Source organism: Diorhabda sublineata, chromosome 7, assembly GCF_026230105.1.
Source record: "Diorhabda sublineata isolate icDioSubl1.1 chromosome 7, icDioSubl1.1, whole genome shotgun sequence".
In the NCBI taxonomy this organism is placed as follows: domain Eukaryota; kingdom Metazoa; phylum Arthropoda; class Insecta; order Coleoptera; family Chrysomelidae; genus Diorhabda; species Diorhabda sublineata.
Window position 1 is genome coordinate 5654299 of NC_079480.1, and position 27092 is coordinate 5681390.

General features: G+C 33.1%; 2 protein-coding genes across 3 annotated transcripts in view; one reads left to right on the forward strand and one right to left on the reverse strand.

Moving 5' to 3' along the window:
* LOC130446343 (acyl-CoA synthetase short-chain family member 3, mitochondrial) overlaps nucleotides 1-7728 on the forward strand; it is a 64981-nt gene extending 57253 nt beyond the window's left edge. For both annotated transcript variants that reach the window (XM_056782543.1, XM_056782542.1), the window contains exons 9-12: nucleotides 2514-2659; nucleotides 2728-2950; nucleotides 5511-5686; nucleotides 7557-7728. In XM_056782543.1, coding sequence (XP_056638521.1) covers nucleotides 2514-2659; nucleotides 2728-2950; nucleotides 5511-5686; nucleotides 7557-7643 — 632 coding nt within the window. In that variant the 3' untranslated portion in view covers nucleotides 7644-7728. The remainder of the gene's footprint in view (nucleotides 1-2513; nucleotides 2660-2727; nucleotides 2951-5510; nucleotides 5687-7556) is intronic.
* Nucleotides 7729-8613: 885 nt separating this feature from the next.
* On the reverse strand, nucleotides 8614-26629 carry LOC130446716 (protein argonaute-3). Its single transcript, XM_056783109.1, has 9 exons — nucleotides 26140-26629; nucleotides 25904-26083; nucleotides 25461-25836; nucleotides 21390-21732; nucleotides 18750-19001; nucleotides 17823-18029; nucleotides 17025-17329; nucleotides 15955-16226; nucleotides 8614-13138 (listed from the first exon to the last, which is right to left on the reverse strand). The coding sequence occupies exons 1-9, from the start codon at nucleotides 26516-26518 to the stop codon at nucleotides 12804-12806; spliced, it is 2649 nt and encodes an 882-aa protein (XP_056639087.1). The 5' UTR covers nucleotides 26519-26629; the 3' UTR covers nucleotides 8614-12803.
* Between the last annotated feature and the right edge of the window lie 463 nt (nucleotides 26630-27092).

The following is a 27092-nucleotide window of genomic DNA, read 5'->3' on the forward strand; positions in this document are numbered from 1 at the left end:
CTGGATTGCTGCAGCTCTCAACTGAATTCCCAGTTGTTGGAGTTGAGTTGAATTTGTTTGTTTGTGGTGTATAGGTTGAGTCCTTTGGATGTAGTTGCACTCCAACCTGGAAACTTCAGAACTGTGGGGAAAAAAATGAGGAAAGAAACAACGGCAGCACAGATGGAAATTACTGAAGAAGGAACGAGTAGAAAGAACAAATTTGACTAAAATGGTTCTATTGGTTCTGTTTCCCAAATAATAAAAGACTAATTTATATCATACTATCATACAAAATTTACTTGATCAAAAGGAAATCCACAAAGATAATTGGAATTTTTGTGAACAAAAAAATCAAAGAAAAACTTACCAGCGAATATAAAGAATAAAATCTGAACAAGTTTATTAAAATTTACTTCTGTAAAGGAAGGGTTCGAATCAATAATAAATTAATTTATATAGAATAAATAAATTAGAAGTGACTACTGTGCCAGGATACGTGAACAAAGGAATATTCAAAATGTTTGAAGTTAACCGTAACAAACCGAATGGCATGTTACAAACTGTATATAACGTTCTTTGTCCTTTTATAGTCTTGTTTATCAAGTAATGATGAATATTCCGTATTTTTTTCAGAAGCCATTTTGTGTTAAGCGTAATATTGAAATTCATGAAACCCATACATTTATCAGGTGTTTGAGAAGCAACTATGTTTGATGTTGCTGGCAGATCCCAACCAAGAAAGAAATTAAAATCACTACTTCGGAACGTCGCGTTTATATTCCTCTTCTCTTTTGAGGTTATATCTAGGAGGGAAGTAGCAAGCATATCATTTTGATGTTGATACTGATTGTTACTCCTGGGGTACTTAGAATTGATATATTAGTTTCCATATGGTATTTAATCTAGTATAATTTTTTCTGAAAGATTGATTTTTTGGTTTATCAAATTTACCATATCAGTTTTCAAAATTTGCATTAGTCTTTATATGCCACAGCATATCAGTTTTCAAAATTTGCATTAGTCTTTATATGCCACAGCATCTTCCGATGAGTTTGGTTTTGAGAAGAATGTAGTATAATGTTCTGTTTTGAGGTTAAATCTAGAAGGAAAGTACGTAGCATATATATTTTTCTTTAAATGATAATACAAATCATTAATATTATACTAATGTTTTTACACGTTTTTATACTAAACTCCATTTTTTCCATCGCGCCTGCCCATTCGTTTCCAATTTCAAAAAAATAGCTTGACAAATGGAAGTGTGGCTAATAAATAATGAGTTTGCCGATATAAAACATTTGATTCTGATATTATGTATATTTATTTATTATCTTCAATATACACCCTTTATCTATCCCTACTTCGTTCCATGGCAATTAACAGTGCAGGAAGTCCTTTTCTCTGTTTCAGTATTAGAACAATTCCCGTACGTATTTTCGTATAAGAATGTATTTCATTCTTAAAAGATGTTTCATTTTGACAGCTGACTGGACGACACATTATTCGGTCATATGTAAGGGTGGTGTGAGCTTATTTCAATTTCGATATATTATTAACAATAAATTATAAGTTTTTGGACAATTTTAATATATCGAAATTACACTGGCGAGCACTGCTTGAAGTAGGCGCGACATACCTCAATTTTTTGCTCGCCAATGTATTGTGTCACTCTCTAAAGACGCAAATTATTTATGAGGGTAGAGGCCACGTCTCGCAATTCTGGTGGTATAAATTGTGAAGTTCTTCGCCCAACATTCCGCTTACATGATATGTTTATAATGAATTAGTGCCACCAACCGACCTCTCACGGTACGGTGTAATTTCCCTAATGGATATTTTCAACAATTTTTTTATAAATAAATGATGTGAATACAAGCCGAAACAAAGAAAATAGTATAAAACACTCGTAACAGGTCATTCCAGCATTCGTTCCTCCCGCCACTCGCGAATTTGGAACTCTTGGGAGGAATGTAAAGCCTTTTTACTTTTAGTTTGATATACTATTCTGTTAGTTTCTTCAGGACGTGCTCCACTATTTACTTAGCCGACGATCAGATCGAACAAGATTACTGGCTTTATCAATATTTTCATCTTCAACATCTTCTTGGCTACCTTGGAAACGCTTAAACCACTCAAAAGTACGTGGACCATACGAACAATCATTGCCATACACTTAATTTATGAATTTCAGTCGAAGTTTTTCCAAGTTTCATGTGAAATTTCACACCAATCGGCTGCCCCTATACAAACGAAGACAACGGATACACTGATTTGTCTTCAGACCCTGTGAACGTCGCAATCGAAAGAGTAGGCTTTAGGATAAACAGCTGACAGGGTTAACCTTTGGAGCATGCGTACTTTTTCTTTAGCAGCGCTAAGTCTCGTTACTTAATAGCTATATGTCGTATGGCAGGAGTTTTCGATAAATTATGTTTTCTTGCAGCGGACCACCGACACTCAAATAGTTGCTAGTTCTATCACAAAATATATTTTTTTTAATTATAATAATAGTTAATCAATTATATTAATAGTTAAGGTGTTGAGAAAAGATGGTACTGAAGCTGATATCAACGAATTAGGAAGAATAGTCATTAAACTCCCTTTACCACCTGGAACATTAGCTACGCTCTATAAAGCCGAGGATAGATTTCTAAAAACTTATTTCGCCAAATTTCCAGTAAGTTGTATAAATATTTTTGTATATGCCTTTACTATAATTCTAAATTAAAAAATTTCTATTAAAAGGGATATTACGATACGATGGATGCTGGTTACAAGGACAAAGATGGATTACTTTACGTAACAGCTAGAGCTGACGATGTCATTAACGTAGCCGGTCATAGATTGTCCACTTTAGCTATAGAAAATATAATTTTGTCCCATCCGGAGGTAGCAATGGCATGTGTCATTTCAGTACCAGATCCAATTAAAAACGAAGTACCCTTATGCCTGTTTATAATGAAGGAAGGTGAGAATAATAATATAATATATATATAATAATTAATAGAAAAAATCATCCAGTATTAATTTTCAGCATAACATTCGATGAAATTGATCCTCATCTTCACATCACTATCAATAAACAAAAATTTCTTTATACGTCAAAATAATACGGTGAATATTTTCAAAAATGAAAGCAATCAAAATGAATAATTATGAATAGAACCGAATTAATATCTCTAATTAATCCACAGTTTCACTTCTTGGCGCTAGTTTTCTCAAAAAAGGAATAAAAAATATAGCGTTTTGTATTCTACAGTCCACAGTTTGGCGTGAAAATCCGAAAGTTTTCTTTTGTTTCATCCAATAACCTTTGTTCTACGCAGGAAGAAAAAAAAAATAAAAAATCGGGGAAAAGTCAAGAAGAACTGAAAGAGGAAGAGCACAACTGCGAAGAAGAATCAAGAAAAACTGACATAAGACTTGGAAATAAAGAAGGAGAGTTGATGGAAAAAAAGTAAAAAGCTCAAGAGGAAATTTAAATAAAGGAAAATGAACTGTATGAATCTGAAAATAATTTGAGAACGGTCTGCTAAAAATAAAAGACTTAGGTGGCTTGAATGATGACAAAACAATAACACAAGTTACTGATGTTTTCGGTCGAACCATCACAAGACAGGGATGGGTTGTGATAAATTAAAAAAAAAATAACAAATTATTCTCATAATTAAAAATATTTGTCGAAAACCTAATAAGAGGGACCCTATTTAAGTTTTGAGATATTGGCGGGTGTAATTTGAGCGCTAACCATTCTTCTTTACCTGTCTGACCAAGAAGGGTAGATAATCCGACATGTATTTTCGGCGCTAAGAAGTGCAGGTAGGTCGAGTCATAAAATAACCCAATAGAGGGAAAGTTGATAGATTTTTAACTAGGTTAGGTTAGGTTAGGTTATGTAAATCTCTTATTTTATATGTAATATGTACTTAAGTACTAAATAAAAATATAAAGAAATATAAATTTTACTTTATTCTGTAGAGTGTTACAAAAATATTGTGAGGAAACTCTCTAACGGTAAATTTTTTCAGACCTTAAGTGATAATAGATCATTTCTCTTATAGGAAAATCTAAAAATACAAAAATATATCTTATTATAAATGTCGGTGATTTAATAAATAACTGTATTTCATAAATCATGTATTTCAGTCGGTTAGCGCCCAAAATACACGTAGGATTAAAATGACCCTTCGGTCTTGGCGCCTAGTTTACATGTTGTAAAAAGTACATTAATCCTTTAGCGCCCAAATTACATCCGCCCTGAGATATTGCAACACTGATGTCAATATGTCAATGTCTGACATTGCCATCTTAAAGTGTGACATTTTTAATTGTGGACGTACTCAGCTCGTGTTGACACACGAGTGTTCTTTGAAAAAATCATCTTGTTCAAAAAATGGAATTAAATCTAAAAAATTTTTGTGCGATGATTTTCCGTGACTTTCAACGTGGATTAAACCAACAGTATTGTGTCGACCAATTCGACCAACGAGTTTAATTTCGTGAATTTCATCCAAAATAAGCTGATGTAATCGACAGTATGGGTCTTTCAAGGTGAGCCAAATCCAATAAAAGTTGTTCGCGCACGAAAACGTTCTGAAGTATCAAAACATCCAACTGACGTACCTTATATATATTTTGATTACTTATGATTACTTTCCGATGTGTAATTAAAATTTAAAGTGTATAAGGGGTCCCCTTGCTTCAGCCCTCTTTTTCCTTGAAAACTTTCTGATAGATTCCTTACAGACCATACTTTTATCTCAGTTCTATCCAGTGTCAATTTCAGCATTCTCAATAGTTTTCGTGGGACACTTTCTCCTTTCTATTGTATCTTAACTTTGCGTATACGCGCACACGAACAGTAGATGGAATTTTATATTTTGGTCTTGACTATTGTATTGCTTCGTTCCCTCTCTCAAGCTTCCTTGATTTCCAACTGGCCCCAGTTTGTTTCTTATTATTCTGGCTAAAAACTTTGTAGGTCACATCCAGTAGGGCCTTGTCCGTGTTGTTGTAGAATAAAAAAAACGAGAACAATTATTTTAGACGTTTTTATTGTAAGTCTTTTCCCTATTCAGTCAAGCCACTATATCCTAAAAATAGCCCACTTCCGCCCCCACCAAAAAAAAAATTAGACCTTTCGTTTAATTGATAAATCTTGTTCAAAAAGATGGTATTAATTTCCGACATCTAGGTCCTCGATAAATGGTTTCTATGGCACTAAACTAAAGTGTTTTTATTACGATTCTAAAACAAGTATATACCGAAAAAAGCCGCCTTTTTCAGTTATTATAATATGTAACAGTAGCGACTTTGTTTTTACTTCTCGCCAATCGATTCCGAGTGTTTAGTTCGTCAGAATAACATTATTTCATCTATTTGGACTGACGTCACCTTAAAGATCAATTTGATTGTGTTCCAATTATGTAATTAATTGAACGTAGACTCGTTCTTGATAAACATAGTTCTAATTTTGTATTATAAAGATGAAATCGCAGTTTTTTTTACATATCTTAACCTTTTTGCAGATTCACTTTTGAGTGAAGATACAGTATCGAAAGAATTAGTTTATATGGTTCGTGAAAATTTGGGGCCGGTGGCGTCCTTTAAATTAGCATTAGCGGTTAGCGGATTGCCAGTAACGAGGTCCGGAAAAATTTGTAGAAAATCTATGGCGGATCTTGCCAGAAATAAACTTAAGAAAGTAAGTGGAAAGAGAGAGATACACAGCTATAAGCCTCATCGAAAATCGAGGGTGTATTAGCACGTAGAGGTAGTGGAAATCGGACTATGAGTCATACTAACACAGGACACAATTTTACGTTTGAAATAAGATCCTACTACAGTCGACTCTCGTTAATAGGAAACTGGAGGTAGTCTTAAAATGTTACGAATTATCCAATGTTAGAAATGGTTTTGGTGGAAAATTTTCTAAAGAAAAGAATAAAACATCGAATTATTGAGTGTTCATAATCAAATAGATATTATTTATTAACTACTATTCTTTAACTATGACAAAAGTTAAGAGGTACATATGTGTACACTTCTCATAATGTAAATGTAATGTAATTAATACCCATTTCGAAAGAAATCTACTTTATTAGTTTGCATCAAAGCACTGCTCAATAACTTTTTTAAGAGAAAAAGTACTTCGAATGCCTCTTCATCACAGAATGTTGAATGAGGCTCTTGCTTCCTTAACTGACACTTTTGCCAAAGGTTCTGATGTATCGTCCTCATCTTAAATCGTTGATTTTTTCATTTGTACTTGTCGCAGATGAAATTTCGCTATCCACTGGAACAAAATCAGAAAACTCACACATTTATTATCCGTAATTATTAGAAGATTTTCTTGATTTTATTTTATGGAATCAGATTTTTTGAAGCACTTCGTTTGGGGTATTACTGCTCTCTGTGCCTTGTCAATCACTAAAAGCAGGGCCGGATTAAGATTTATAAGGCCCGGGGCTAAAATAATGACGGGGCCCCCTTAAGGAATTAGGAAACCAGGAAAAATTCACAAAATAACATCAATACGTTAGATTTGTGGTATCTTGTACATCAAGAAATACAGAATGATTTCCAAATGATGGGACCCACTTGGGCATCAGCTCCCCTCACGTACATTCAATACTACATGAATATTTAGCTGTAAAAAAGATTTGTCGCGTTGTATACCGCATAATTTGACAAACGCTTTAAAAAAAGCTTGTGCCGATTGGTGCAGAGAAATGTTTAAAAACTTCAATCGCAGTGCTTCGAAAGAAGTCTATAAGAGCGTGCCATGGATCATGGATCTTCGCATATGAACCCGAAACTAAACAACAACCGCCTGTATCGGTCTTTCATGACGAGCCAAATCGAATAGAAGTTGTTCGAAGCGCACGAAGCAATTGGTCGCATGTTTTTTTCGCCACCGTTCCATTAGAGCAACTTAGAATGGTCAATTCTGAATGTTACACCAACATTTTTTTCAAAGGAGTGTTCGAAAAAATCAGGAAGACCAATCGTAGAAGACGAATCAGTCTCCGCCACGACAATGCGAGCTCTCACACATCAGTTCAAACAAACACGTTTTTGAACAGTCAAAACATCGAATTGATGGGTCAACGTTTTTCTAGATCTGAAGAAGAGTTTGATGCGTTCAAATCAAATGTTGTGGAGATACCTCAATCGGAATGGAAAAAAAGTTTCGATAATTATTTTAAACGATCTTAAAGTCACATCCAATTATAAATATTTGTTTTTGTTTGTCCATTTCAAAACTTCAGTAACAACCCTCGTACTAATAAACCTATAGTACCTACCTATACCGTACCTATAGTAAGTAGAAAAATAATGTGTATAACACATCTGTAAAGGCCTTTTTTGGAATCATGTGTTTGTCGCATTCAGGGTCGGTTAATGGAAAAATATTTTCATTTAGACTGCTTGTGTGCTTGTGAATAAACCCTTGAACAAATTGGTGGCGGTGTATTCGATATGATCATAAACAGTTTCATAAATTCTAATATAATTGTTATATTTTAGAATAATTCAATTTTATGAGGTATCAAATTGATATTGTTTTACAGATTTCCGCAACGGTTGTAGATCCCACTGTTTACAAGGAAATCGAAGAAATTTTAAGAACGCATGGATACTGTCGCGAAATAGATTAACATATGTATAGCTTAACTTAGTATTAAATTTAAAAAAAATCATTTTATTTTGTAAAGATTAGGTAAATAAAGAATTGTTATTGTTTTCTTTGATTATCAATTACCCCAAAGAGACTTCTTATGAGAAGCTATGAATTTACTAGGATAAACTACTGTCATTTTATTCGAATGAAATGTAATTCAATATCCGTTACGGCATATAGGCAGAAATTATTATAATATTTTTGTTATAAATCTGGTTTGAAAAACTTGTTATTTCTAAACTGGATAAAAAGTAAATTAATTTGTAATGTTTTGGTTCTATAAATTAGTAAAAATATAAAACTTAAGCTGTATTTCCAGCCTAAAGGTCGCCCAAGTTAAATCTATTATTCCTCTAACAATTTTATAGGTTAGTTGTGAAGTTTTCATCACTACACCACTACACCACTGGCACATATCCTTTTGTAAAACGATTAGCAGCAATCAAATATCTATCCTGTATTGAAGTAACCACGATGGAACGCGATTTCTCAACGTTTCAATTTCAACTGTTGATTCCAACACATTAATCTGCTGATGCCTACCAAGAAAATGGAAGCTGAAGAATATCAACAACTCATGGAGAGCTCTTCGGATCCTTTTTTTGTTCATGTTGGGTTAATTCGTATATTCTTTTTATTTATTTCTGCTAACAAGTGACATGGTGCACTTGTGTATCATCTTTCTCCACTTTTCTGTTTCTCGTTGTTTATTCGCGCCGCCAGATATTTTCAGGTATCTGTGCTTTATGTAGTGTACTTCTCTTATATATATATATATATATATATATATATATATATATATATATATATATATATATATATATATATATATATAATAATATAATAATAGTGTGGAGGAGTATATATATATATATATATATATATATATATATATATATATATATATATATATATATACTCCTCCACACTATTACGCTCTAGTAGGACGACATTTGGATGAAGAATATCATGGTGGAGGAATTGTATGATCAGATTCAATTGAAGGGAGAGACCGATTATCAAACCTGACACCTTTAGTTTTTTTTTCTGTGGGGGTCAAAGTTTCCCATCTGATACTTTCATCATATGTTCAGTTTGTTGTTGATTTGAAATCCCATGAGGACACAACAACGTTCTGGTTCAAACTATGGAGTCGTTGTCATTTTTTTGACAAGTCTTCCTCATTAACTAGTATATCCTGGTATGAATAAATAGAAAATAAAAGAGTAGACGGGTTAATGAAAAGTACTTTCAAGAGACACTTCCGCTCTTCCCATTTCCCGTACCAGATGGTTTCATTAAAAGTCTGATGAACAAAAGAGCTGGAAGCGAATGGAAACAACGAGCATGCAACAAACTAAAACCCTCTCCAGTTTCATCAAATTCGAAAAAAAAGACTGATCACCGAGTTGATTACTGGCCACTGGTTAATGGCAAAGAATTTCAAGACGATGAACATCACGCAAAATGCTCAATGGTCAAGATGCAAAGATGAGGATGAAACTCCAGTCCACATATTGTCAACTGGGTGTTCGAGAGAGCATCGAAATCAAGGGAAGTCATGTAGGCCTCTTCACTTAGCACACAACATAAGCCCCTCATAATATCTTAATCTCAATCCATGAATTGTCCTTTATAGGGTACGGGGGCACTTAATTCCAAATTAATAAAAAACAAGATTAGTATTGGGATTTGAAATTTAAAAAAAAATAATTTTACTCATAAAAGAACTATTCCCGAACATAATTTTTCGACAAGGCCTCCTCATTTTTTGCAATAGTACTGGATTATCCAACATACAGTCCTATTTCAATATCTGTTTCTAAAACTTGGAGAATTTCTTGGTGGAGAGCGCTGGGAAAATGATGACAAGTTTAAATAAACTGTTATCAATTGGTTTAAAGGCTAGGCAGCAGATGCTAGAATTTCCTATTTTAATAATAAAAAAATATAAAAAAGGTAAACTAGACAGTTTAACAATCAGTCATTGAAGTAAATAGAGCAAAAAAATAGATCATGAGAAACTTAAATAAATGTTCAAATAATACCCGTATTTTCTTTAACCCTTTCGTTACTGCGGTAATATATATCCCAAGAAAGTTAAAAATAATTGGAAAGTTTCTATTTGTCCTAAAAATGCCCTCGCTAAGTATTCATCTTTCTACAGACAAATATAAACCTTGAAAAATTAAAATGCACACAATCTCATTTTTTTATTACAGTATTGTAGTTTTAGTTTTTGCTGTTATTTATGCTAATATTCTCAGGTAGTAGTTTTATTTCGGTTAAAATATAGTACCAACCGTAGTTGATACAATAGTTTTATAGTTATGACAAGATTTGGACTTAGAAATAGAAACAGCTCATGATAATTTCTCTGAAGTGGAACCGTTTTCTCCTTGGAATCAAAGTATAATTATGAAGATTTGACTCTGATATACAAGGATATGAAATGAAAATGACAACAACAAAATGACATAGCAGAAGATGATCACACTGAAACTTCAGAGAGAGAAAAATCACATTTTACCACATGCTACATTTAATCTTCTCAATACTGTAGGGACGTATTAAGTGAATTTCTAATTTTACTAAAGTGATTTAAATGCTTTCAAATGCATTAGGATCTGGGATTTTAATACTGTACGGTCATAGGCTCATAAACAAGTCCAGCCCTCTCTACTTTGTTGCTGTTTGTAGCGGCTTTTTGCTTTTCTATAAAATTTTGTCAGTGTAGATGTTGCTAGTAAACAGCAGACACGTGTCACACGTATTACTGTGTTTTTATATGTGCTGTGCTCGGAATTGTCAAGTAAGCTATTTATAATTTTATTTTACTTTAGTGTGCAGCAATAGTTTTTGAGTTTTCGTCTTTTCAAAAAAAAAGGGAACTTATATGTTCCATCAGTACTGAATAATCTATATATTAAAAATTTTCGTTTTAGAATAGATAAGCCTTTGTTAGACAAAGAGCTCCAAGATCTTGTGGATAACATTGATTTTGAAGAAGAATTAGATCCATTTCAAGACAGTGATGGAAGTGATATAGCTAAAACGTATGTACAACCATCTAGCGACGATTTCTTCAAGTGGAGTTGAAGATACTGCATTGATACAAATTTTGGATCATGCTTATGATTCCAAGAAAGGTTTATGTTTTCCACAGCATTCATAACATTATATATCCGAAATTCTTTTATTGATTGCTTCTCTTCTGTCCAAGTAATAAGCCTTAAAATTGAATATAACGCCTTGGTCCATTGGTTGGAGTAAGGCAGTTGTGTTATGGAGCATTATCAATTAATAGTAATGCTTCTTGTTCAAGTTTTTTAATTCCACAATAACATTTAAAAGACAGGCAAAAATATTCAATGAACCAATCCTGGAAAATTTTCATAGTTATCTATGATTTCTCTTTTTGTAGTGGTAAAGTAGTAGTGGTGTAAATTTGAAATCTCCGCTTGCGTAACCATCCAGTATAAGTGTTTAGCGATCTTTTGCTGCTCTAAATCCTGGTGCTCGTTTCTCTTCACGATATAGAAATGCTCGTTTTTGCATTCTTTTCCACAACAGGCCTGTTTCATCAACATTAAAAACTTATTCCGGGTGATACATTCCTTGTTCAATTATTTTTTTTTATGGGAATTAAGCCGCTGGTTTCGTATCACCACGTACTGCTTCTCCTGTATTCTTTATGTTGTGAAGGTTATTTCAATGCTTAAATTTATTTAACCAATTTGACTTAAGTCACCTGTCTCAGCATGAATGTAGTTGAAAATTCTTTTAGCTTATTCATACATATTGTGCTTAATTTTGTCGTCAATCCATATAGATAGTCGTTTTTCCATTTCCTATATGAAGTTGATTCTAGAACAAATAATGTTAGTTGGAGAGCTTGACGTAGTTGCTGTTGTCCATGACCAGGATCTAATGATGGTTGCTTCATTTTCTTGTTTTTCATTATCACCCATGATAAAAACTAAAGATCATAATATTTGTCACTATATTAATAGTTATATTAATAAATTTTTACTAACAATAATGTTAACAAATATTCAAAATGATAAAAATGCTTCCTTTTAGCACAATTTAGAGTAAACCCAGGGGTGAAATAATACAACGCTAAGACGAAACTGTGTTAAGTGTGGCCTTATTATATAACCATCTTAAAATACCAGCAAAAACATGAAAAACATACTACACATGTTATTTTCCAGATAGCTAAAACCTCAATTTCTTATCGGTCAATCGAATGACATAATTTAAAGGAAGATTATCCCTGAATAGATCTTATATTGAAGCCAATAAAAAGAGGAATAAAGGTTATGGCAGAAGTTCCGTTTTCTCAATTGTTATATATAATACAAGGACCCAATAATAAAGGAAATAGCATTTCTACGAGCAGAGCAAATTTTGTTGTCTACTCATTAAAAATGCTACTGTTCTAATGTTGAAAACAGCTTACATAGAAAAAACCCAAGTGTACATGGTTTAAAAATGGCAACATGTAGATTAACGACAAACCTCGTTGTGGATATCTATCAACTGTTAGAATCGAAAAGAATGTTGGGAAAAAATGGAAACCATGTACTCACAGACGGTCGAATGATAAAATGATCAACTATCAGTGAGTAGTGGTTATATTGGAACATTATTCAGAGAATTTTAACTGAAGATATGGGAATGAAAATAATTGCTGCGAGGTTTGTTCCTCGTAGTGTTCCTGATAATCAGAAAGTAGATGGAGTTTGAACATGTTGTACTTTGAAAAAACAGCTTGATCCATCAAAGATATTACTGATGATGAGTCAATATTCTGTGGTTATTACCCAGAATCAAAGCAACAGTCAATGGAAGACGTTATCAAATGCGTAGTTCATGCAGAATCTGTTGCCTCGGGTTAGAGTATCAATCAAACCTCCCATTTGGAAGTGTTAGGATCATTCATTAAGAAACAATTTTGATATATTATTCTTAAATTGTACCAAGAAAAATTAGTCCCGTTCCTTGCCAAAAAACTAAAGCTAAAAAAATTAAAAAGGCGTGTTCGAACATCCCATAGTCATAATTGAAACGTAAGTAACATTTACATGATAAATTCCGTAACGAAAGAGTTAACTTGTTACAATACAAAAATTCAAAGATAAAATAATGTATCCGCTAATGTAGAGCTCGGTAATTGCTTGATATGTTGCCCCACCAACGCAGCCAATTTGTGTGCGTATTGACAAGGCGCTGGTACGCGAATCGTACCAGACCAATTATAATATAGATGACACAGTTTGTAACATAATCGTTGTATGTGATCCGGTTTTAAATTACAACTGTCGTATAAAACGATATAATGCGTGGGATTTACAGTTCCGTATCGCACATTCTGAGGTACCAAAAAGAAGTCGCACAAATAACTTCTTGTCACTGAATGGTCCAAGATCGTACCGGGTAGAGGGTTTCCAAAGTTGCCGTCTCGATCTACGGAAATACAAAATAATTCTATTGATTATTTGAGAAAAAATAGTAATTAAACTTAGTGTTCCAACAACAACTTGACTACCAAAAATACACAGAAGCCAAAGACAAAATATAAAAAATAAGTAATTCATATAAAACAATTGAAGATATTTTTGATTTGTAGCGACCATGCCATGGGCCTTCGCATTTAACATTACATAATACAGGTACAGTTTTTAGGAAAAAAACAACATAGTCACACGAATGCAGGCGAGACGTTTTGAATAGAGTAGAAACTAATTCTGTCTCGGGACAGCGAAGTGAGCAGTTCTCAAATGCCTACATCTCAGCAGAGTTACGCTGCTTCTAGAGATTCGGCATGTACCATTTAATTTTGTGTTTGATATATATTTCTAAGTATATTGTTTTGCTGATGTATACATAATAAGTTTATGTAGTTATCGAACTTTGTTTATAATGCTAATGTATCCCCACCCATGACCGTAAGACTAGCACCCATAGATTCAACTAATTTATTTATTGAATATTGGTGAATCACAAATTCAAAATTTGAAAACATGAACCAATTAGACGATTGTACGTTTCGTCTCCAGAGACCGAAGGTATAAACTGAAAATTTCCCGCCAATAAATCTCTGCTTTGAATTATAATCAACAGAGACCTGGGTTTAAATTCAGTGTACTAAAATCAACATTGGGTCGATACGTCAAGAACGGACGAGAAAAAGAGGCCATAAAAATAGATAAGTAAGCTGGAACATTCAGATAAATGTTCATGGATGAACAGTAACTTGAGTTGGCAAGATATGAAAAAACACCTATTTGCGGTATATATGAAAAATACATGTCGATTGGCGTACAAGTGGCGACTAGAAATCATATTTCCTACAAATTTAACAAAAACCGCGAAACGGCTGGCAAAGATTGGATTAGTGGACTTTTGAAGAGACACCCTAATATTAGTATACGATCACAAGGTGCCACTTCGGGAGCATGTCTTATGGGGTTCAATCACATAACTGTTACTCAATTTCATACATGGCTGATGTATTGACAAATACAATCTAACAGCTGACAAGATTTTCAACTGTGATGAGACGGAAAGTACAGTGAATCCCCAAAGTCATTAGGATTATTTGATATTGAGAGATCTTTACGAAAGCGGATCATAAAGTGTATTGAAGTGTAGGTTTGTTCTTCATCCCTTCATCGTTGTTAAAAGAAAACTTACAATAATCGGCTGGACTTTTGAATCTGCAAAACCCATAAGCCAAGAGTGAGGTACACTATTAAACGCTTTCTTGTAATATACGAATTCAGTGTGTATATTCTGGTGATCTCTCGGTGCTTGCCGAAATGCACAAGTTATTCTTGGTACCTTTAGTCATCTCTTCTGCAACCTTTCTGTTTCTCCGCTAAGATGTTATTTTCCTCGACGTGCCTATGAATTCTATTAGTAATACAAGCTGTAAGTATCTTATATAAAGTAGGAAGGCACGTGATAGGTCTGTATTGAGTAAGGTAATGCACCCGGGAGCATTTTGGAAGCAAATGAGTGGAACCCGGTACTAAAAACGTTGGTCTATTTTATGAGTTCTGTAGGAGGTGAGAAAATTTCTTATACCAGAAATTTTGGATATTATCAACTCCCGGCACTTCCCAGTTGTTGGTATTTCATTACTGAAGTACTATTTTGATTTATAGTTACAAAAATTACCCGATACCAGTTGAAAATTGTTCATATAATTTTAAGGCGCTTAAACCTATTAAAGCTGCAACTGGTATTATCAGGATTAATCAGGAGCTTAATTACAATTTAAAAGGAAAAGGAAATATTGATAACGAAAAACTACGGAAATTGAAAGGGGGAAAAATAAAAAAAATCGATTAATTTGGGCAATGCTAAGGAATGCATACTGAGGACATTACCAATTTTTGTGTCATCCATCAAATACTGACGACGGAAAAAAATTTGTGGAAGATACAGGATATAATTTGAGTTTTGAAAACTTAAGAAATAATGTGAAGCAAAAAGGTTTACATTAGACAAAATGAAGAGTCAGGAAAATGTTAATGGAACATAATGAAAACTGATAGGGACCTAATATTTCCAAGTGGCAATTGTTTATTATGCAGGACGTGAAAAGGGATTCATTCCGTTAAAGCATGCCCGATGGAAATCTACCAAAAAACAGGAGATTATCATGATTCGATGAATTATGAAAATTACAAAAAATGGGTTTTAGGTAAGCAAAGTCAGACAAAAATCCTACACCGACAACAACCAAACGTATGATTCATAGGTGGCTGTTGAATCTTTTTTAAGAGAAATGGTAAAAGTATAGATTAATTCAGATAAACAAATCAATGTATAAAATCGACAAACTTTTTCATGATGCTGACCACGACGTTTTCTCTCCTTACCGTCCCGATCTTAATCCTATCTAGCTAATGTGGGCGATAATCAAAAGTTATTTGGCTAGTGTCCATACTTAGTGATTTACCCTCGTTTAGTCGATTTACCTCGTTGTTTATACAAATACAGTCCACTTTTGGTGGCCTAAAGTTAGCGACCTATGATTTCAATGCCACTGAAGAATCTCTGTAGACACTCGTGAGATGGCAGGAGGGAAGAATGCGTCGAGAACAAACACGCATGTGAAGAGACATTATGTTCTTTTCCTTTCATACATAATTTTATTTTGTATATAATAAGTATTTTGTTTTCTCAAACGGCGAATCACTGGAAACTCGTGGATGCATTCTCTGAATTTTCTAACTGGCGGAAATAGTACAAGAAAATTTTTTTCTACTTACTAACTGAAAACACTCTGGTATTTATCCTCTTCTGTACAATGATAAAACATATTTTTATATCTAATTCTAGTTCCCGTAATACTTGTTCTATTTGTTCTATTTCATATTGTTTACAATAATCTAATTGACCATCACCGACACCATCTCTAATTATCACAATGTTTTTTGGGAAGCAACGATTCTCTTTCGACCAAGCTTCTAATAATTTCTTAAAAGCTATTCGCATGTGATCACTGAGTTCTTTTTCTTGGAATGTAGCAACACTAAACCATCTAAAAACAAACATATTAAGCATAATTCTTACATTGGTATTTTTTTAACCGTTGGTGATATTTATACTGAACACACCATTTACATTACCACTACAGCAACAGCAATAATTACGTCTGACGCGCGTTTTGATAACCAAATAAGGTCTTCAGAAACTGAGTAAATTAGAAGTAAAACTTAGTTTACCTTCAGTCTTTGAGGACGATAACTTGGGTTATCGAAGCTCAGTAGTATAAACAGTGTGTCCAGTATACGAGGATATAGTGAAAAATTCTTAGACTACCAAATAAAATTTCAATGTCAAAATATTATTACTCAACATATTCTCCTCTTAATTGGATATATTTATTACAACGAACCTGCAACGTCTCTAGACTTTTAAAAAAAATGTTTCTTCTTGCTCTGAAAACCAGACCTTCACAGCTTTTATTACCTCCTTGTTGGAAGAAAATTTACGATCTTTTAAACTTTTTTTCAGTTGAGGAAAGAGATGATAGTCCGACGGAGCTAAATCTGGTGAATAAGGGGGGAGTTTTAGTAACTCAAACCCTAAACCACGAATTTTTTGCATGGCAACATGAGATTTATGTGCAGGGCCGTTGTCCCGCAAAAACAAAACACCTTTGGATAGCTTTCCGCGTAACTCTGGTTTACTTTTTTGACATCAAACTTTACACAGACACATCTAATAAGTTATGCATAATAATAAATATATACTTTGTCGGTTATATGATAATATAAGGGTGAAAGAACTATAAACAGATTGTTTTGTAAATTTTGAAATAAAATGTAACGTTTACCTTGAAATACTTTCATCGAGACTAGCCACAAATCCACAAACAGAAGTTCCTTCCGGTCTACTGTGATAAACATCAACACCACATATCATCCATCCCTTAAAAGGAAATCGCAATGTCCAAAGTGTTCCGCCTAATTTACAAGTCATCTGCAACGCTATTTTCTGTACGATAGATCGGACCTTTTGCGGATTCGATAACGTCCTAGAATTTATAACTTGAGACGCCACGGGTATTTGAGAACAACAAATTTTTTTAATGATAGAATAACGGTCGTTCCTCATGTTTGGACAGATGAACACTACAATCTAAAAGAATTATTATAAATTATTATAACGAGAAAAAACAAGTGCTACTGCAAATATGTAACAAAGCTTGGAATAAATTTTTTAAGTATAGTCATGAAAGTGCAAACTACAAATAATTTAATTGATTACCGCTACATATTTGAGATGTAAGAACTAAGGAAAAATTAATTTTTCTTATAAAAACAAATTTTCTTTTTGATTTTATTCCTATTTTGATATTCATGATGTAGGTGATCAATTTATTAATGAGTATACATATTTTCAGTGTCAATATCATATTTTGAAAAAGACTGAAAGAAGTCGAAACGTCAATTTTTATCTCTTTTGAAAAATTATTAAAAAATATTAATTTTAAAACAGAAGAGTATATAGCTTTCGAATACTTATGTATTCATATCGTCTGGGACTGAAATTATGGTCAAATACAATAAAAGAAATATGTATAAATGTATAACAATTATAAGTAAAATAGAAATTAATCAATATATTTTACCTGCGTTTTTCTACTGATGTGTTCTCGACATATTTTTACGTAAGTTTCGGATCGATCATCGGGTAATCTTATTTGTTGTGGTTGCCTTATACGACATCCCATTACTTTTCCTAATCTACACATCAGTTCACAAAACTCATTGGCGTACTTCTTATCTTTATCGGTGAAGAAAACTATCCAATTGTTCATGTCTACTGGACCAGATACCTATCAAATATAACAGTATTTTATACAAAGATCGGGTAGTTATTAACACGATATCGATAAAAATTAAGAAACAAAACTACCCACCACGCTAAAAAAATTGTTAAACTATTTTTTGTGGGAAATTGAATACTATACAATTTTGCTTCTGTAACATTTATTCGTAAAATTGAAAAAAACATTGAAAAAATTTAGTACAAAAAACAATGTAACAATTTATCTAAAAAAATTATTGCAAGGGTAGGGCATATTTTAGTAACTTTTCAATGGATTAACCGGCAATGTTTCGGCTACAATTCTCGTTGATTTAGTTTGTAATTGAATTTGCAAAGTAATTAAAGGACAATAATTGTGTGTAATATAACAAGCGTACGTCGGTTCTATTCGTAAGATGTCGGTTAAGGTGAGAGCTTTTTGATGACCGAAAGTTTTCACATGCAGCTTATTATCAGTTGCATTATTAAATTCTATGTTTGACTTTTGAGTCCGGTGTAAGAATTGTAGGTTATTATCTAACTTGTTGTTCAGCTCCTCTAATTTAGTTTACAATTCGCAAAATTTTTCAACAGGAAAATTAAGTATAAAAAATATTCTCATTTCATTGACTTTAAAATCTGTATCAATATAAATTTCTTTATTAAAACGATTATATTCCACCAATAAAAGAAAGTAGGAAACTGGTTTTTAAGGTTATGCTTTACAAGTAATGAATTTGTTATATACCTGATAATCTGAAGCAGCTCTGGACCAATCACAATTATCATTTGTTTTACATTGATTATTCCCAAAGTAAATGATTTCGTTATCCAATTGTCTTCCGGACATCAATAAAGAATCATTTTCTAGATGTAGTCCCCAACTAGCCAAAACCTGTTGAGCTTCTGGTGATTTTTCGACATTTTCTAAATATTTCCGTAGAGCCGCTACTCTTTGATTTGGTGTGACTCTTGTGTAATGTGCTATATCTTTCATCACCTTGTGAAAAAAAATATATATACAGTTTAGAAAAACAAACGAATGAAATAGATTTCGGTTACTGCCCAGGTCAATTCGAAGAATAAATCAAAAAAATATGAGAGGAAAGGGAGCAACGAATGATTGGACGGGACTATATGATTAAATTAACCAATGAAAATTATGATTATAGTTACAGGAAATACGAGGATATATTGAAAAATTCTTAGCTTACTATAGAACCAAACAAAATTTCAATGCCAAAATATTTTATTACTCAACATATTCTCCTCTTAATTGGATACATTTATTTCAGCGAAGCTGCAACGTCTCTATACCTTTCAAAGTTTCTTCTTGCTCTGCAAACTGAAGCAAGAACTTTTCCAGCAGATTTTTGGACACGAAACTTCTTAGATCTTGAAGAACCAGAATGTCGCCATTCCATCGATTGTTGCTTTGTCTACATCGTTTTCAAATCGAGCACAGATCGAACGCGATGTTTCTACCCTTGCACGCTTTTGATCAACATTCAAACATTTGGGGATCCATTTTGCAGCAATTTTTCTCATGTCCAAATTGCCGTGAACTATATGATAAACGCGTTCGTATGAAATATTCAGTGCTTCAGATATCCGTTTTAGCCCAATTTGACGATGTGATAAAATCATATCCTGAACTGCATCGATATTTTCGTGGACTGACACAGAAATTGGCCTTCCCGATCGGTCAACATCTTCAATAGCAAATTTACTTCTTTTGAAGCTTGTAGTCCAATTTTTCACGGTCACATACGAAGGAAATTGATCACCAAGGGTATTAAGCATATCCTCGAAAATCTGCTTACCTCTCAACCTTTTTAAATACAGGTTTTGGACATCATTTTTCTTTTAATTTATTGCGTAACTCTGGTTTACTTTTTTGACGTCAAACTTTACACAGACACTTCTAATAAGTTATTGTTCGTCGCTATGGTAACGCAATATTTTGATTATGCATGGAACTGATCTAGGCTAACTAGATATGAATACATCCTCGTAAACAAGTGATTATACGCTTGGTGACGTTGTTTAATCACAACGGTTTTTTGGTGGCCGGCCCTAACCACTTTTGCAAGTCTCTCAGAAAACGAGGAAATAAGAGAAATACGCTGACTTGCACTACCAATATAGATAGCAGACAGATGTTTCACAAATTACTTAATATTAATTATTCATTTGAAAATAGTCCCAAGGAAGCAACGAAACGTTAAGTTATACATATAAATGTGATATTCCATCGAAGTTTTATTATTTTATCCAAACAATCTGTGGACCCAAGAAATTTATATATATATATATATATATATATATATATATATATATATATATATATATATATTTGACCATGAAATGTCAAAAAAGCATAAATTCAATTATAAAGATTCAAAAAATTCTTGAAACGCAATCTAATACACGAAAAAAGGAATTTTTAGAAATGGTCACATTCATAAGAACGAAACAGCTATAAATGATAAAAAAGATCTGAATAATTCAAGTAAAATTTATAGCTCTATTTTGTAAATTCTAATATATTTGAGATGTGGAAACCAAGAAAGAATCAATTTTTCTTATTGAAACAAAGTTCTAAGTGATCTATAAATCAATATAAATACGCAAATTGTCAGTATCAATATCATATTTTGAAAAAGACTTAAAGAAAAGTCGAAACGTCAAAATTTATCTTTCCTTTAAAAACTATAAAAAAAACTAATTTCCAAACAGAAGAGACCTAAAAACAAAAACATTTAGATGCATTATTATATATATATTGTTATACTTTTCAAGTATGAGTCCACTTTTTGACCATGATTATATAATGGATGGTCCTATATTAATAAATTATTTATTTTATTTTAATCTTCAACGTACACTTTTAAAAGTAATTTGTGAAACATTATCAGCATTTTCAAAAGAATAATTAATATTTGATGATTAAAATATTTGAAGAATAGATAAAAACATATTAGTAGATATCTTAATAACATTATTAGAAACATAATATTAGAATCAGTGTAATTAACCTCGAAATTTCAATAAAACAATATTATACCAGGTAGATTGAAATAATCTAATTGATGAAATTATTATAAATTTGGCCGAGGTTTTTTATATCTTGTCTATCATTTACAGAATATTTATCTTGTTTTATGTGTATCATTTCATTGATTAATAATTTTTGGTAGTTCGTGTCTTGAGCTAAGATTTTTGTTTTTTTAATATCAAATTCATGATGAAATCTATGAATTAGCTGTATTTGTTTGCAATAAGATCGATTCACATTAGCTATCAACAATTTCATTATATAAAAATGGGTGCTAATGGGCGACTTAATCTACCTTTATATAAAAAGATTCAAGGTTAATATACTCACTGTGAAGTCATTTCTCATGGAGGTGGTAAGTCCTGTGAGATAACTAATTTCGGGCACTAAACAAACGATTTTCTCTACTTTTTCCGCTGAACCAGACACCCTAACATTTTTTCTATTTATCAATAGGGGTTGAGTCAAGTCCGTTATGGTAATATCATACTGCTTTTTGTAATAATCGATGAAGGAAATACTATTTCCATCTCTGGTGGGGAAAGTATCCTGTGGCGACATGTCCCAAGCGATATCTTCCACTGTATACGTTTTGTTATTATATTTAGTAAATATACAGGAACCTATCAAACTTGATGTAGCGAGTTGCTTGAAATTTTTAGGATCTGCTGCCCTAAGTTTAAAAAATTAAGTGTCATATTTTCATGGCAAATAGTCCATGAGGTAACGAGTTTACATACGAAATTTTAAATTGCAGAGATATATAGCTTTTGAAAAAATTAATTTTTGAAAATGTGTTTTTCAGCTTCATATAAAGCGGAACGCAACTCGTTTAAGAAGCCATTTTGTATTGTGTCATGATTGGCGAGTCCCTTGTTAGCAATAACCTTTCGCCCGTTGCTACGCTGTCCGTTGGACGGCAGACAGGGATTTTCGTTATTATTAGGAAATTTCCGGTGACTTTTTGTCTCAGTCATGCAATAAACAGTTAACATTGAAGTGAAAGTTGTTAACTGCTCTCTGAAGTACCTACTGACAATTGGTATTCAAATGTCGACTTGGCTCAGATTCTTTTAGCAAAGAAAATTCCATTCCTGGACACCCTGAGGAAAAATACATTGGCTATCGATCAAGAATTTTTGCCAGTTCACAGTTAGGCTTCCAAAAAAGTTGCCAATGGTTTCATACACAATGAAGAAAACTAAATGTGCAGTTTTGATTTAAACTATTCATAATAATGATGAAATCGACAGGCGCCAAGAAGCTACAAACGATTATGGCTTAAAATACAACCTAAGCCTAATGAACGTAATTGGGATCAAAAAACAGAGAAGCTCCTGATTGAAGAAATATTTTTCTCAAAAATCTGGCTCAAGATTTAATGAAAGAACAGTTGTATGCCAGATCAGACATAAAAAACCTTGCCATAGATGTGAAGTCTTCATTATCAGAAAAGAGCAGTTGAAGACTTTAAACAGAGAAAATCAAGCACTATAAAATTGTGTGAAGAGTGTTCAGAACTTGTGTAAGGGAAACATTCCAAAATAAAGTGCGATTATTGTTTGAATGCCATGGAAGGTGTTTGCGAAGGCGTTTATTTTTCAAAGCAAATTAAATCATCATTAAAAGTGAATTAGGAAGTGAAATGAAACAAAATTTGCCGACCAGAATACGGCTAGCACCTGGTGGTGTTGCAAAAGCTTAAGCGTCTGGCGAAAAGTTAATCATTTACTTGGATATTTTTATTTTACAAATTTGACTAACTGGCCTTTATTTAAAACTCTGTGTAGCCAGAATTTTTAACACAGAGTTGGTAACAATATGGCGTCTCATTTTCTATAATCGGCTTACAGTTGAGAAAGTTAAGTTAGATTAGGTTAGGTTAGGTTAGGTTCTCGGCCGGGGTTGCTGGTCCTATACCGAAAGCCTCCCCAGATGATGAATAGGGAAATGCCTTCCAGATATAGGTGGTACCGCGCAGAGCATTCCAAAACCAGCAAGTACCCGACGGTTATTATGTTATGTACAGTAATTCAACAGGCAGATAGAGCTCATAGCCGTAATGAAGGCGTTCTTCCTAAAGAAAGACACTCGAGCAAAACTAAGCCCAAAATAAAATGAAAAAGAAAATGTTTGAGCATAAAAATATGTTACCCCAAAATGGTACCACTATCAGTGGAAAAGATCTCCTTGCTAAGGTAGGCTACCCCACGAATTCTGGAGGGGGGGAGGCAAAGACCCAGCGGCAATTTAATTCCTTATTGGAATCTGTCCAATAAATAACCTCAATATAGAAAAAAGAAGCCGAATAGACGCAGTAGAGGAGCTTAGGTGAAAATTATTCAAAGTTAAAACTGACCTACATTACCTAGAGAAAGTAAATAGAAGAAGGTGTGGATATCACAACCAGTAGAAAAGAACTGCTTGAGGAGATAATATCCTAAAGAACATGATATAATTACTGTGAACTTAACGCGGGCAAAACACAAGCGGCAATACTACATATAAATCAAGAACAGACAAATACTATAAGCAGGTTGAACAACAACAAAGTCGGATACACGAGATACTGTATTGAAATAAATAGATATAAACAAATGCTTTAGATGATGGCCTTTCAATGATACAGCTGGTACTGCAATGGTCCTGACAATATAGCCCTTTACTTCAAGTGCTGCTAAAGAAGAACATCACCTTAATGACTGCAAGGAAATCGGAGAAAGATGCTTACTACGCAATAATGAGAGTTACACCATAGGTACAGGAAGATGTGAAGCATTTAGAAGCGCACTGAGAAAAAATTGTAAACTAAGAAGACAAACAGACAGACAATATGAAGAACCAAACGAAGAAACAAAGAACGTGAAGGATGCAGCAATGAAAATTGTAAAAAAAAAAGATACCAATATGTGAAAGCATCACAGATAATGCGTTTGTCTGGATTGAAATCCGAAATTTTATTCTGCTAAACTTTTATATTGGACCTAGTAGAAGAATCCAAAAATTCCAAGAGATTATCCAAAACCTAGATAAAAAGATACTTAGATCCTAAAAGGAAGCTATTGCAACAAGAAACTTCAATACTAAAACTTTAGAATGGGGTATGCCAATAAAAGACAGGCGATATTATGTGCTAATGGATTACACAAAGAAATCTAGTTCTCATCAATGAAGGCGTAGAACGCACGTTCCTTAGACACAACGCAAGCTCAATCATAGACCTTATCATGATAAAGGGTAATATAGGAAAAAAAATAGTGGATTGAAAAGTACTAGATAAAGAAACTTTTAGCAATTACAGATATACATACTTCAAAATCAGATATTATGAACTAGGAAAGGTAAAAACAGTAAAAAAAAACTCACAAAAATTAACCAAAGGAAACTAGACAACGCTATAAATAACGCCGGAAAAAAGGCTTACTTACAACAGCGGGAGAGATAAAGACACTCTGGTGAAAATTTGCAATGCTACAGGCTCCTATAAAGATATGCAGCTCATATAGAATCGCATCAAAAGAAGCAATCCTAGTAATTGCTGAACTGCCATCAATAGACCTACTAATAAAAGAAAGAAGCTCCATGCCGCTGCAAACGAAGGGAAGAAACCAAAGTACAGACGCTAAAGATATGGCAGGAACGCTAGAACGCAAATGAAAATAAAGAAAATATTCCTCACAGGCCATGGCAGTTATCAATAATTTACATACAAAATTGGGAAAACAAATGATGATAAATGCATCTACTGAGAAGAAATGGATACTGCAAGCATATACTCTACTGTCCAAATTGGAACGAAGAGAAAGAGAGAACTACCACTAAGCTATCAATATCAGACCTACAGAGGTAAATATCACAGATGATTGAAGATCTGAAAAAATGGAGAGCAATAGGTAAAACAATAGAAAATATTGTGGACAAAAAAGTAAATAACAAACTGGAGATTAATATCAATAGACGAGAAAAAAAGTGAATATCCCCCACCTGAAGTAATACGAGAGTGGTTTTAAGAGAGATACAGATTATAAAAGGAGGGAAAATGTTATTTTAGTTAGCCGGCACCCTCAAGAGGACATTAACCCAACACATCCCGTCCTACTCAAACATCTTGGGTTAGGTTAGGTTGGATTAGATTATTATAATTTTTTATTTCATTTAGAACTACTAATATACACCCAATACAACTTGAATTTTAAAGTATATATATAAAGAAAAGCTCCTTTTATGACGGGCACCTCTCGCAGCGCAGAGAACTCCTTAAGACATTTGCAATTTATATGGGGCTCTGCGACTCCCTTCAGAAGGGACCTCCCCCCACTACCCCACTCCCACCACGCCTTCAAATCACTATAAATCGACTGTTCGTATCCAAAGTTTTACCAAATATTAAAAGAAACTTACCTTAGTTCTTTCAAAAGTTCATAAGCATTTTGTGTTCTCATTACTTTATGTTGTGTATCGAGACACAACATTAATCCACCTTCCAATTCATTAACTGATATAACATAACCCGGAAGCACTTCTAACTTGTGTTGGGGTATCAAGTATCTGTGGTGTGTATTGAAATAATTACGACCCATTGGAGTATACAATAAAATATACATAATACGTTTGAAGAGAACATTATAAAGAGGAATACATTCACGTTCCGATAAGCTTTTTTGTTTTTTATAAATAATTTTCACTTCAACTGCTTGATCGCCGTCTGCACCTGGTATATTAATAGAAAATGTTTTGAAAGTATTTGTGATTTTTTGAGGAAGATAGAGAATACTGCCTACAAAAAAATGGAGAAAACATGAAATGAAAAAAAAATAACAAAATTTTAAATAAAAAAAACTAACCTCCATCATATACTTTGGGTAAATTTAACTCTTTCATAACAATATTCGTTGCTCTGATTCTTTTATTGGTTGCATCTAGCTCTGGATCAAATTTGACTTCATATTCAAATACTCCTCTATCTTCTTGCAGGTGTAATTTTATGTAATTCACTGACAAATTAACAGTTCTACCAGAATCTCCTGAAGTATTTTAATTTCTGGTTTTAATGCCATTTTAATGTATTTAAATTATTTACCTTTAAAATGCACTGGTTCTTTCTCAACAAAAGAAATTTCTGATGTGGCTTTAGTTATAAAATCTACTTTTACCTCTGTTTCGGAAATTGACGATTCTGGAAGAGGTGTAGTTATCAAGGCAGAAGTTTCAGGTTGTGGTACTGTCTTCGTTCCAGGTGTAGTTATTAAGGCAGAAGTTTCAGGCTGTGGTATTGTGTTCATTCCAGGTGTAGCAGCTTTTTTTTCTTTCAATTTGTGGAGTAGGGCTGCTCTGCCTTTTGGTTTTGTTGGTGGATCAGCTGTTAACTCCATTCCTACTTGTTTCTCAGATTTCTCCCTTTGCATTTGAGCAATTCGAGCAAGTAAAGCTCCACGACCTTTTGGTGGAACTTTATCCATTTTATCATGCACTAAATATTTGATTGAATTAAGTGAAATTCTAAGAAATTTAAATTCTGAACAAGATAACCTACATACCGCAATCGTTTATTGTATACATAGAGAAACCACAAAATTTCATTAATTGTCAGATGTCAAGTGACACAGCTTGTCTAATTAATCTATGTGTGTTTTAGTTAATCTATTAAAATTGAATTGAAATGTAGAAAAATTTAGTTGGTTAGCCTACAACTTATCAAATAAAATCTAATAAATGTTCGAAGTGAGCGTCTCGCACTTCTACATAATTCCTGAAGCTTCTTAGGATAATTCTTTGAACTTGGAAAGACTTTTCAATATTCTGCTTTATAGAGTTACTAAGTTTATTCTATCGATTATTTCGTTCCTTGTGTTTATGGACGATAAAGGATTTTTTCATATTTTTCAATTAACTCTATATCGAGCTATTGATAATAGTGCAATTCATTTTCCACGTTCTTTAATTTAAAAGAACTATGAACCTCCTGCCTCTTGATTACCTCATATAGGGAACACGCATTCCGGTATGTGCTTTTTATCTACTCATTAAAACTAG

Coding starts and splice junctions, on each gene's coding strand:
- LOC130446716 (XM_056783109.1), bottom strand. CDS start 26,518: ATGGATAAAGTTCCACCAAAAGGTCGTGGAGCTTTACTTGCTCGAATT. Junction 19,002..21,389: donor CCATGAGAAATGACTTCACA/GTGAGTATATTA, acceptor TTTTTTCACAAG/GTGATGAAAGATATAGCACA. Junction 16,227..17,024: donor CTCGATGAAAGTATTTCAAG/GTAAACGTTACA, acceptor GTTTGTTTTTAG/ATGGTTTAGTGTTGCTACAT.